General features: G+C 51.4%; 1 protein-coding gene across 21 annotated transcripts in view; it reads left to right on the top strand.

Annotated features, from left to right (window-relative positions):
* The first annotated feature begins 473 nt into the window (after positions 1 to 473).
* Positions 474 to 9836, top strand: part of MAPK8IP3 (mitogen-activated protein kinase 8 interacting protein 3) — a 67522-nt gene continuing 58159 nt past the window's right edge. For all 21 annotated transcript variants that reach the window (XM_068146993.1, XM_068146985.1, XM_068147001.1 and 18 more), the window contains exon 1: positions 474 to 857. In XM_068146993.1, the coding sequence (XP_068003094.1) occupies positions 540 to 857 (318 nt within the window). In that variant the 5' untranslated portion in view covers positions 474 to 539. The remainder of the gene's footprint in view (positions 858 to 9836) is intronic.

Here is a 9836-nt window from a genome sequence, read left to right as displayed (position 1 = left end):
AGAAGATGGCTCTCCGGCACGCAGCGTGGTCTGCAGCTCGCCTCCAGGTGCAGGATTTCCTCGGTGCCGTCTGTACCGCTGCCGCATGCTGCTCCGCAGGGCCGGGGGACACCGCGAACAGCCTCCGGGCTGGATGGAGCCCTGCCTGCAGCGGGCACCTCGGCGCCAGCCCGGCTCTGGCCACAGGTTCTAGCGGCAGCAGCTGCGCACGGGCGGGCGTGAGCTGCGGTGTACGCGGGAGGAGCGCTCCGGCGGGCCGGTGCTGGGGGAGGGGGCTGCGTCTCCAGCGGGAACGGTGCTGATGGCGCTCAGGGCTGCTGGCGGCGCGGTCAACCCACAGCCTCCGCTCTCGTCCCCCGACCGTGCTCCGGTGGGCGGCCGGGCTCCCGGGGCGGTGCCGCCGCGCTCCGCCCCAGCCGGTCCCCGCGGCCAGTGACGCGGCGGGCGGGGCGGGGCAGGCAGAGCCTGGCGGCGGAGACAGCGACAAGGAGCTCAGCAGCGGCTGCGGAGGAGCGGTGCGGGGCTGTCGGGCCGGCAGGATGCTGGAGATCCAGCTGGACGATGGCGGCGTGGGGGGGTACCCGGGCGACGATTACTGCTCCGGGTCGGTGATGTCGGAGCGGGTCTCGGGCCTCGCCAACAGCATCTACCGCGAGTTCGAGCGGCTGATCCACTGCTATGACGAGGAGGTGGTGAAGGAGCTGATGCCGCTGGTGGTGACGGTGCTGGAGAACCTGGACTCGGTGCTCACTGACAACCAGGAGCACGAGGTGGAGCTGGAGCTGCTGCGGGAGGACAACGAGCAGCTCCTCACGCAGTACGAGCGGGAGAAGGCGCTGCGCAAGCAGGCCGAGGAGGTGAGCGCCGCCGCCCCGCGACCATCTTGGCCGCCCGCCGGGCGGGGGCCCAGCGCCGCTGCCGCGGGGCGGGCAGGGCCGCGGCGGGCGAGGCCGCGGGGGCGGCGCGGGGCTGTGGCGGGGCTGCCCGCCCGGGGGCCTCGGCTCCCGCCGCCATCGGCCCTTGCGGCGGGCCCGGGGCGGGGCGGCGGGGAGCCCCGGGGCAGCGGCCGGCGGTACCTTCTAGAAAGGATGCGCGGGCGGGCGGCCGGCCCGGGTGCGGGCCCGGGCCCTGCGAGACGCGTCCGCTCCTGCGGCGGGGACGCGGCGCTGCCGCCCGGCGCCTCCGCGGGAGCTGTGCCCGTGGCCCGGGCAGGCCGCGGGCCCGGCGCCTCCTGCAGCATCGCGGCGCCGGGAGGGCAGGTGCCGCTGCGGCTGATGCGCCCCGGTGAAGCAGGAGAGAAGAACAAAAAATACCTGCAGTTGGGTGGGTTCGAAGGATTGGCCTCGGACTGCCATCCCCGCAGGGAGCTCTTGGCGTTTGTGCTAATTTGTGGTTTAAAAAAAAACAACTTGTAAAAATGGATAATTTGTGCGCAGCCGTGCAGCTTCTTTAACGGGAGCGCTGAAAGGCCTTGAGCTGCAGCGGTAAGGACGTGCAGAGCGTAGCGACCGATCTTGGAAACCCTTTGCCAACACTGCACTTTGAGCCTTTAATGAAGCAGTTTCCCAAGTTGGTATCTGCAGTTTCCTGGAGTATGGATTTGCTCCATGAGAGCCATGTTGGAGCTGCTCGGCTGGGAGGGGGGTGTGGAAGTGGATCATGAGAAGAACAATCTCCTCTGATGGACAGGAAAGAAAATCCTAGCGTTACAAATACTCAGACACAGACCGAACAGGGAAAGTAAAGTGCTCTCTGCTCCCACTGGGGTCTGCTGCCCATATGCCAAGGCCAGAGCTTAGATTTGTAGAGTTTTTAAGTTTGGCTTAAAAACTGCACCTGTCACTATGGAAATCAGGAGCATCTTTACATCCACGAGTGAGGGCTGTGAACCGTAGGGTTTGCTCTTTAGCCTCTGGGAAGTGATAGTCTGTGAACTGGGATAAAGCATTGGTAGTGGAAAGAGTCCATCACCATCACCTCATCCTTGTCTCACTACACAATTTCTCAGTGCTTTTGTCATTTTACCTTTTAGACTTAAGAGCAGAAGATGCAAGGTTCAGCAGTCTTACTAGGGGTCGACTTGTGACTTGCTAATGGGAATTAATGGAACAGCTTTTGAACTGGAGCACAATGTAGAGCACCATGCAGTGTTTTCACTGATCTGCTCTTGCTGCTTAATAGTCACGTGGAAGAATCATGCCAGCCTGATGAGGAGGACGCTTGAGGTCCGTTAGCAATACCAAGAGCCAGTCAGCGAAAGCTTTGGGCCTGAGTTTTAGTTGTGTCTCAATGGACTAGTAGTTTTTCTGCATAATCTTTTAAAGTTCTTCTGAATGCATGTAGGGATTGAGAAATCATTCTGAGTACACTAGACTTTGCTTACTAAGTGTTGCACAGAGAGAGCATTGTGCAGCTTCTGAGAAATACAAAGTGTATTGTTTGTGAGGGGAAGAAATGGAGCTCCAGCTGGGAAACAGACTCAAGGGCAGCAACACACCCCTGGCTGAAGATGACCATTCCAAGAGGAGCTGGGTTGGTCATCTTTGGATTGGGGTGCATTGCTGTTCTTGTCTCACTTAGACAGGGGATGTGTTTTCTGGAAGCAGATGTCACAACCACAGTTAGAGTCCTGCAGGAGCTGTGGCAGGATGCTGTTTGCTGGGTTTCTAAAAGCACTCCTAATGATGATGCTCTGTCATCCTTGTGCTCAGTCTGATATAAATGGGGAATAAAGTTTCTTCAAGGGGAAAGAGCAACAGAGAATGTGATCTTTATGAGAACAGATGATGATTCTGCCTCCACATGCTCCCTGTTACACGATCATAATAGGGAATACACATCCTCTGTGTCCTCTGCAAGTCCATTATTTATCTGCCCCTCTTGCCCATAGGCTGCTTTCTGTGCAGTGCATTACGTGTCATGGATGTGAAAATCTTATCTATTGCAGAGAATTCTGCTGTCCAGCAGGTAATTGTAAATGATCAACCAACAGGAAAGTTATTCTCCCAGCAGCATGTGGGTTGCTGTTCTGTGGCAGTGCCTATAGTCACCAGGGAAGGGCTGTCCCATGCGTTCAGCCTCCTGTGCTGCCTCTCGAGTCCCGGGGTGAGATGTTCACTTTTAATTGGGAGAATCAGTTTGGAGCAGGATTTGACCCCAGTCTTGATTTCTCTCTGGGTATGGGTACTGAGAGTTGGAGTTTTAAGAATGATCCATTCTTCTCTTCCAGTATCACACCAAAAGACCCTGTGTTACAATTACTTGATATTAGTAACTGAAACCACAAGTGGGCATTGGCCTTTGGCATAAAAACATAGCTTGTGTTGCATTGTTAGCAATGCTGCAGAAGCACCAAATCTTGCTGTTTCATCTTTATGCAGAAGTTGTGCCCCAACAGACTCAGTAGGTGTGCTTTGTTAGGCTGAGGCTGCTTCTAGCAGCTTACATTTCTCTGTGGCTGAATGCCATTAAAGCAAATTTGCCTTCTCAGGGCTCTGCTGTCTCTTGCTCTGAGATCATTTTATGTATTATCTTTTCAAACAATCTTTGCCAAAATCAAGTTATTGCTTTCTTTTCCAAACACTTGGGTGGCAGAGTGGCTCCATATTTTTCTGTTTGTCCTAAAATAGGGCAGCAGAAGCACTGAGGCAAGTGGATTGAAAATAGAAGTTCCTTGAAATGAGGTGGTGCTGTCAGTCTTTGTGATTACAGGGCTTAGTGCACAATGGTTGAGTTTTCCATGACCTCCAAGCTAGGGAGGATGCAGGATTGCCCCAGGTTTTTGGTGGGTTTGTTTTCCTCCATCTGTTCTGTATTCTCTGTGAACATAGGGTAATTACTCCATGCATGCTATGGTGTTTCACAGGACCACAACATTGTTTACTTTGGTAGGGACCGCCAGAGATCGTCCTGTCCCACGCCTCTTGCTCAAGCAGGGGCGGTAGGTTGTCAAGAACCATGTCTGATCAGAGCTTGAGCACATCCACAGATGGAAACTACAATCTCTCTGGGCGACCTATGAATAGAATAGAATAGAATAGAATAGACCAGACCAGGTTGGAAGAGACCTTCAAGATCATTGTGACCAACCTATCATCCAACACCACCTTGTCAACTAACCCATGGCAACAAGCACCCTATCAAGTCTCCTCCTGAACACCTCCAATTATGGTGACTCCACCACCTCCTTGGGCAGCACATTCCAATGGGCAATCACTCTGTGTAGAACTTTCTCCTCACCTCCAGCCTAAACCTTCCCTGGCACAGCTTGAGACTGTGTCCTCTTGTTCTGGTGCTGCTTGCCTGGCAGAAGAGACCAACCTCTGCCTGTCCACAACCTCCCTTCAGGTAGTTGTAGAGAGCAAGAAGGTCTCCCCTGAGGAGCCTCTTCTCCAGGCTAAGCAACCCCAGCTCCCTCAGCCTCTCCTCATAGGGCTTGTGCTCCGAACCCCTCCCCAGCTTTGTTGCCCTTCTCTGGACACCTTCCAGCACCTCAACATCTTTCCTGAACTGAGGGGCCCAGAACTGGACACAGGACTCAAGGTGTGGCCTAACCAGTGCAGCATACAGGGTCAGAATGACCTCCCTGCTCCTGCTGGCCACACTGTTCCTGATGCAGGCCAGGATGCCGTTGGGCCTCTTGGCTACCCTGGGCTAAGTGTCCCAGTATTTGACCTCAGAGTAAACAAAAGGAAAGATAAAAAGTGCTTCCTTGTGTTCAGCTGGAATTTGGTGTGCTTAATTTGTGCCCATTGCCTTGTGTCCAGAGTAGAGTCTGGCTCTCATCCTCACTGCTTTGCAGCAGGGTCTTAAATATACTGGTAAGGTCTCCATGAGCCATCCAGGCTGAGCAGCACTCTCAGCCTCCCCTCTGAAAGATGCTCCAGTCCATTTACCACCTTCGTGGCCCTGCTGTCTGTAGTGCTGGATACTAACAGAAAGGCTTTTGAACCCCTCCCCTCTTCTCCTTTTGTTGAAGGATACTTTAAACATTGCCCCTCTGTCATACACATCCCCTTAAGAATCACAGAATCAACCAGGTTGGAAAAGACCTCAAGAGATCATCAGGTCCAACCTAGCACCCAACACCTCATGACTAACTAAACCATGGCTCCAAGTGCCACATCCAGTCCTCTTTTGAACACCCTCAGAAGATGGTGAGGAGGGGGTAAAAGTGCTGCTCTGTGCTCCAGCGTCTGATGTCCTCCACTGTGATCACTTTCTGCTTTTCTGTACCCTTTTCCCTTGTGTTTTCTTTCTCTGTGAAATGCATCCCAGCTAGGGAGGGTACTCTCAGTTTCCCCACCCTGAAACCTGACCTCGCAGTGAGCTGATTAGTGGGAGTTTCTGCAGCTTGAGGGTGACCTCATAGTGTGGAGGGAGGAAGGCATTAGGGAATAGCAGACAGCCCTTGCTCATTGTGTGGATCCTCTCTGCTACATGCAGTTAAAAGGAACTGACATAGAGGCGTGCTGCACAGCCATCTATCTACAGGATCTGTCACTGTTCCTCACACCCCTCTTCATCCATTCCTGGGTGGCACTGTCCTGGCACGTTCCCCTGGGCACTGTCAGCTTTCACCAACAGAACGAGCAGCGGAATCTGTGTTGTTAGAGGTTTCTTCAGCTTACTCTGAAGTTCTCTTTTGTGATTGTCCTGGAGAAACATTTTCTAGAGGAGTGCTGTGGTATTTGTAATGATCTTTTGTAGTGAACATGCAAATGTGAGATTCGTATTGTGATGCTTTCCTCCCTACTTGGCTCCATGATAGAGCCATTTAATTGGTCAGAAGGAAAAAGCAACACAAGTGTGAGACTCTGGGCAGTGGTCCCATGTTGTCTGGGTGAGACAGGCTTTAAATCATGGGGACAACAGTATTCTATTTTTCATCCTGTGGCTTTTGTCAGTGATATCACTCAAACATGATTCAGAACTGATCAGAATAGTGCAGCTTATGTTTAAAGCTCAGCAACATATATTGAAGGAGCAAGCTACTATTCTTCTGGAGAGCCCAGTCTTTCAAACTCACATGCAAGTAGACAACATTAGTTACAACAACTCTTAATTTTCTCCTTTCCCTCTTAAATGGTGAAATACACTTACCAGTAGTGTAAGAATCACTTACTCATCACTGCTCTGGCCTGTGAGCACCATGTCCATCAGATGAAGGGTGGCAATCTTTCGATTCTGAGTGTGCCTTTCCTTACAAAAAATGTGGCAATAAAGTGAGAAAGGATCACAAGGCAAAGATTTAACATCCCCTTGCACATCTCATGACACAGGACCAGGATTGGTGTTAGTGCAGACAGCAGTGACAGGGAGAATTCTTTCCTTCCCTGGAGATGCACTAAGGCCATTTGCTGGGAGGTAATTGAATGATGCCTTTTCTCTGCTCAGATGTGAAGGTCAAAGAGGTGCCTCTGCAAAGTGGAAGGAGGGTGTGCTGCAGTTCTGGGTTGATTCCTGTCCTTCCCATACCACCAGAGAAGAGAGTGTCTGCAGAGGCTTCAGAGCAGCAGCACCCCTCCTCTCTCCAGATTTCAGTATCCTGCAGCCTGCTCTTTTCTCTCTGCTCCCTTGGTGAGCACTCCCGCAGCAGCAAGGTGAGGAGCAGTAAGCAGCGGGGAGGGAGACCCAGGCTGGCAGCATCCTGGGAGATGCAGAATGTGCTGGCCTGGTCCTGGGACCTCCCACAGGATCCATCTTGGTGACATTAGTCAGCGTCCCTTTGAGATGCAGGCGAGAGGGAGATCCTTCTCCTGCCCTGATGGAGGGGCACCAAATGCAAGCTAAGAGCTAAAAGGAAGATTTGATGCTTTGGGCTTAGGCAAAGGAACAAGTGCTCTTGGAAATGCAGAAGCAGCTTGTCCTCTCTGCTTTTGTGATCTTCCCCTCATAAAATGTGTGTGCAGAATGTCTGGGGGTTTGTTTTTAATGTCAGAATGATAGATTTTTTTTTTAGCATATTAGAGATGCTGTTGGAGGACAAACAGTTGTTGGAAAGCCACCTGCTGAAAGCGCTTGATTGGTTGTTCTCGTTCTGATAAATGGTATTCAACCCACACTGATGAGGTGAAATCAATTTGGAGGTTCTTCAGTTTAGCAGTTTAATTAATTTAAAGCAAGCTGGCAGCATTGATTTGTGACAGGCAATGGAAACTGACCCTGTGAGATGCTTTTCTAAATCACCTCTGTATGAGGAACCAGGCTTTCCAAACATAATGCACATCAGTCCTTGCCATCTGGTAACCTGACTTTATTCTCACTAATCTTGGAGGGGGGAAAAAAAATATGTATGTCCAAACACAGATCCTTCATCCAAATCCTCTTGATGTCACTCAGGCTTATGGAACTCACTGATATTCATAACCATCAGTCTGTGTCAGGAGAAATTGCCTATGAAGTAAAATTAATCTCTGTGAGCACTGTGAGCTGTTACTTTATTTAAAGGGCAATTCAAGACAGTGTTCTGGATGTTAGGTGATGACTGATGATGATCTGAGGTGATGGCTGGGTTTCCCCTCAGCAGGATTACCTGCATAAGTGAAATTGTAATCCCCAAATGGGCTCTGATGACAGCCTTTTCTTCTCTTGATGGGATGAAGTAGGATGCTCTGTGGTCACTTTGTGTTGAAGGACATTGTTGGGAGGTGGTAGGCATGTGAAGGCAGAGCTTAGCAATGGGGTTTCCCAGGTGGACTTGTAAGAGAAGCGCCAAGATCTGGGCGAGTCAGACTTCCAGCCATTGCAGATGAACTTGAGTGACTGTAATGGCTGAAGTTGCAAGAAAAATCCCTCACCAATCTTCCCTTTTCTGAGAAGGATGCAGCCATACACCTAGCAGAGGCACCCTGGCACCTTCCTTCCCTTTGTGTGGTGAGGAGGATGAAGATGCACACATCTCCATCATCATCCTTTGTCGTGCTGCGTTCAGCAAGTTGTAGCAGTCTAAATCCTCTCATGCTGCTGAGGAGGAAGTGTGGAGTGCCCCAGGCTGCTCTGTCCCTGTCCTTATGCCCTCTTGCATAGTCTTCCTCCACAGTCCTGGAGCTCACATGGGTAGTGCTTGTTGGAAGGTGGCTGCTTTGCACTGACTTCAGGTGGTGATGTGATGGCTGAGCAGCCAGCTGGATCCTCTCCTGCCTTTCCCAGCAGAAACCTGCTTGGCATTTCCAGGAGACTGCCCCACAGGACTCAAATGCTTGGGTTGTGTGCGTGAGCCTTACAGGCTCAGCCTGTGTCCTGCTTCCTGTGCCTAGCCCTGGGTTACTGCTGTGTCAGGCCCAGCAGGATGTGTGGTGTGTCCACCTCACCACTCTGCTTCTCCAGGAAGTGATTTCAGTTCGAGGCCAGGCTTTCAAGGAGGTAGACCATCGGTCTGAGGTTGCACAGGGATGCCAGGAAGATTGACAGCTGATTTAAACGTCTGGAAGTGCTGTGCGTGGGTCACAGCAAATGCTGCAACTCCTCTGTGGTGTGCAGTGGAGGTGGGCAGCCTTCAAACCTGCTGCTTTGAGTGTGGTGTTCTGTTTGTCTGCAGTTCACTCTGCAGTCAGTTGGGCTGCAGGGGGTCCAGAGTGATAATCCTTGAAGCTGGGTCTTGTTTTGCAGGACAGATTGCTTTAGTTCAAGTGTCAGTGGGAAGTGCTGAGCTTTTTGCTCCTGAGCTGGTGGGTGTCTGCCTTCTCTCCCAGCACCCTGATTTGAAGGGACCTGTTCAAAGCAAGAGCAATGCTTAGCTGGGTCTGACAGGAGCAGTTTCAGGCTCTTACTTTTCTTTTCCATTCTTCTTGGGATTGGGCCATCCCACGCTCAGCCACTCTGCTTTGTGGCATGGATGTTAGCTGCCTCTGTGCTCACTCCCGTGGAGAGGGTAAATCATGTGGCAGCATCAAAGCAGACTTGCCTGCCCTTCCATCAGCAATCTTCTGTGGAAAGGTTTTCTGTCAGACACAGGCTGGGTTTCTCCCAAAAGAAAATTGTACATGGCAGTTGTGCATCCCAATTTAAACCAGGAGAGTGAGTTACTTTGATCTGGTAATGAGTGGGTATTTTCAAGGTGTGTGGCCTAGAGGCACGTCAGCTTTTTTGCCCTCATTTTCAGAGCACATCTGAAATACTTGATCCTTGGATTCTGTGCTTGGAAGGGCTTCTCTGCAGCACATTTATGAGCAGCACATTGGCAAGAAGTATATACAAGGTGATGTGGCACACATATGGAGAAGTACCTTCTGCTTCCCCCTTCGCCAATCCGAGTAGATGTTTGCACAGAATTGCCTGGATTGGAAGAGAGCTTTGAGATCATTGAGTCCAACTGGCTGGGTTGGATGAGCTAACCCAGAATCCTCTCTATTTTTATGGAGTTGCTAATCACTGTAGGATACATTGTGTCTTGCAGAAAGTGGGACACTAGGACCTGTTTAAAGGATGAATAACTCGGTGTGTCCCAGCGAGTGGAGATGGGTGGCAAGGCCAGAGGTGTGCAGATGCACAATGTCTGCATGCACAGGGCTGGAAGAGGGTGAAAATTGCTGCTTGCCCACGTGGCACATCTCCTGTGCTGAGCTCTGTTTCTCTCTGCTGTAGAGCTGCAGTTGAGAAGGCAGGGGTCAGTTTTCAGGCTGAAGAGTGGGCAGGCAGAGCCGGTGATATTCGTTGTAGAGCTGCCTGTGGTGGTGTAATCAAGAGGAAGCTGCTGCTGTCAGCATTTAATTTGGTGCATATGTTCTCCAGTGTGACTTAAGGGAACTGCATAGATTGTTTTTTGAGAGCTAAAACCAGAGTGAGTGGTTTCAGAGTTAAGAGATTTTCCAAGTAACTGATACATTAAGTAGCAT

This window comes from Melanerpes formicivorus, unplaced genomic scaffold, assembly GCF_026170545.1.
Source record: "Melanerpes formicivorus ecotype bairdi unplaced genomic scaffold, bMelFor1.0.p_v2 SCAF_14, whole genome shotgun sequence".
NCBI classification, from domain to species: Eukaryota; Metazoa; Chordata; class Aves; order Piciformes; family Picidae; genus Melanerpes; species Melanerpes formicivorus.
This window is presented reverse-complemented; position numbering and strand designations above follow the sequence as displayed.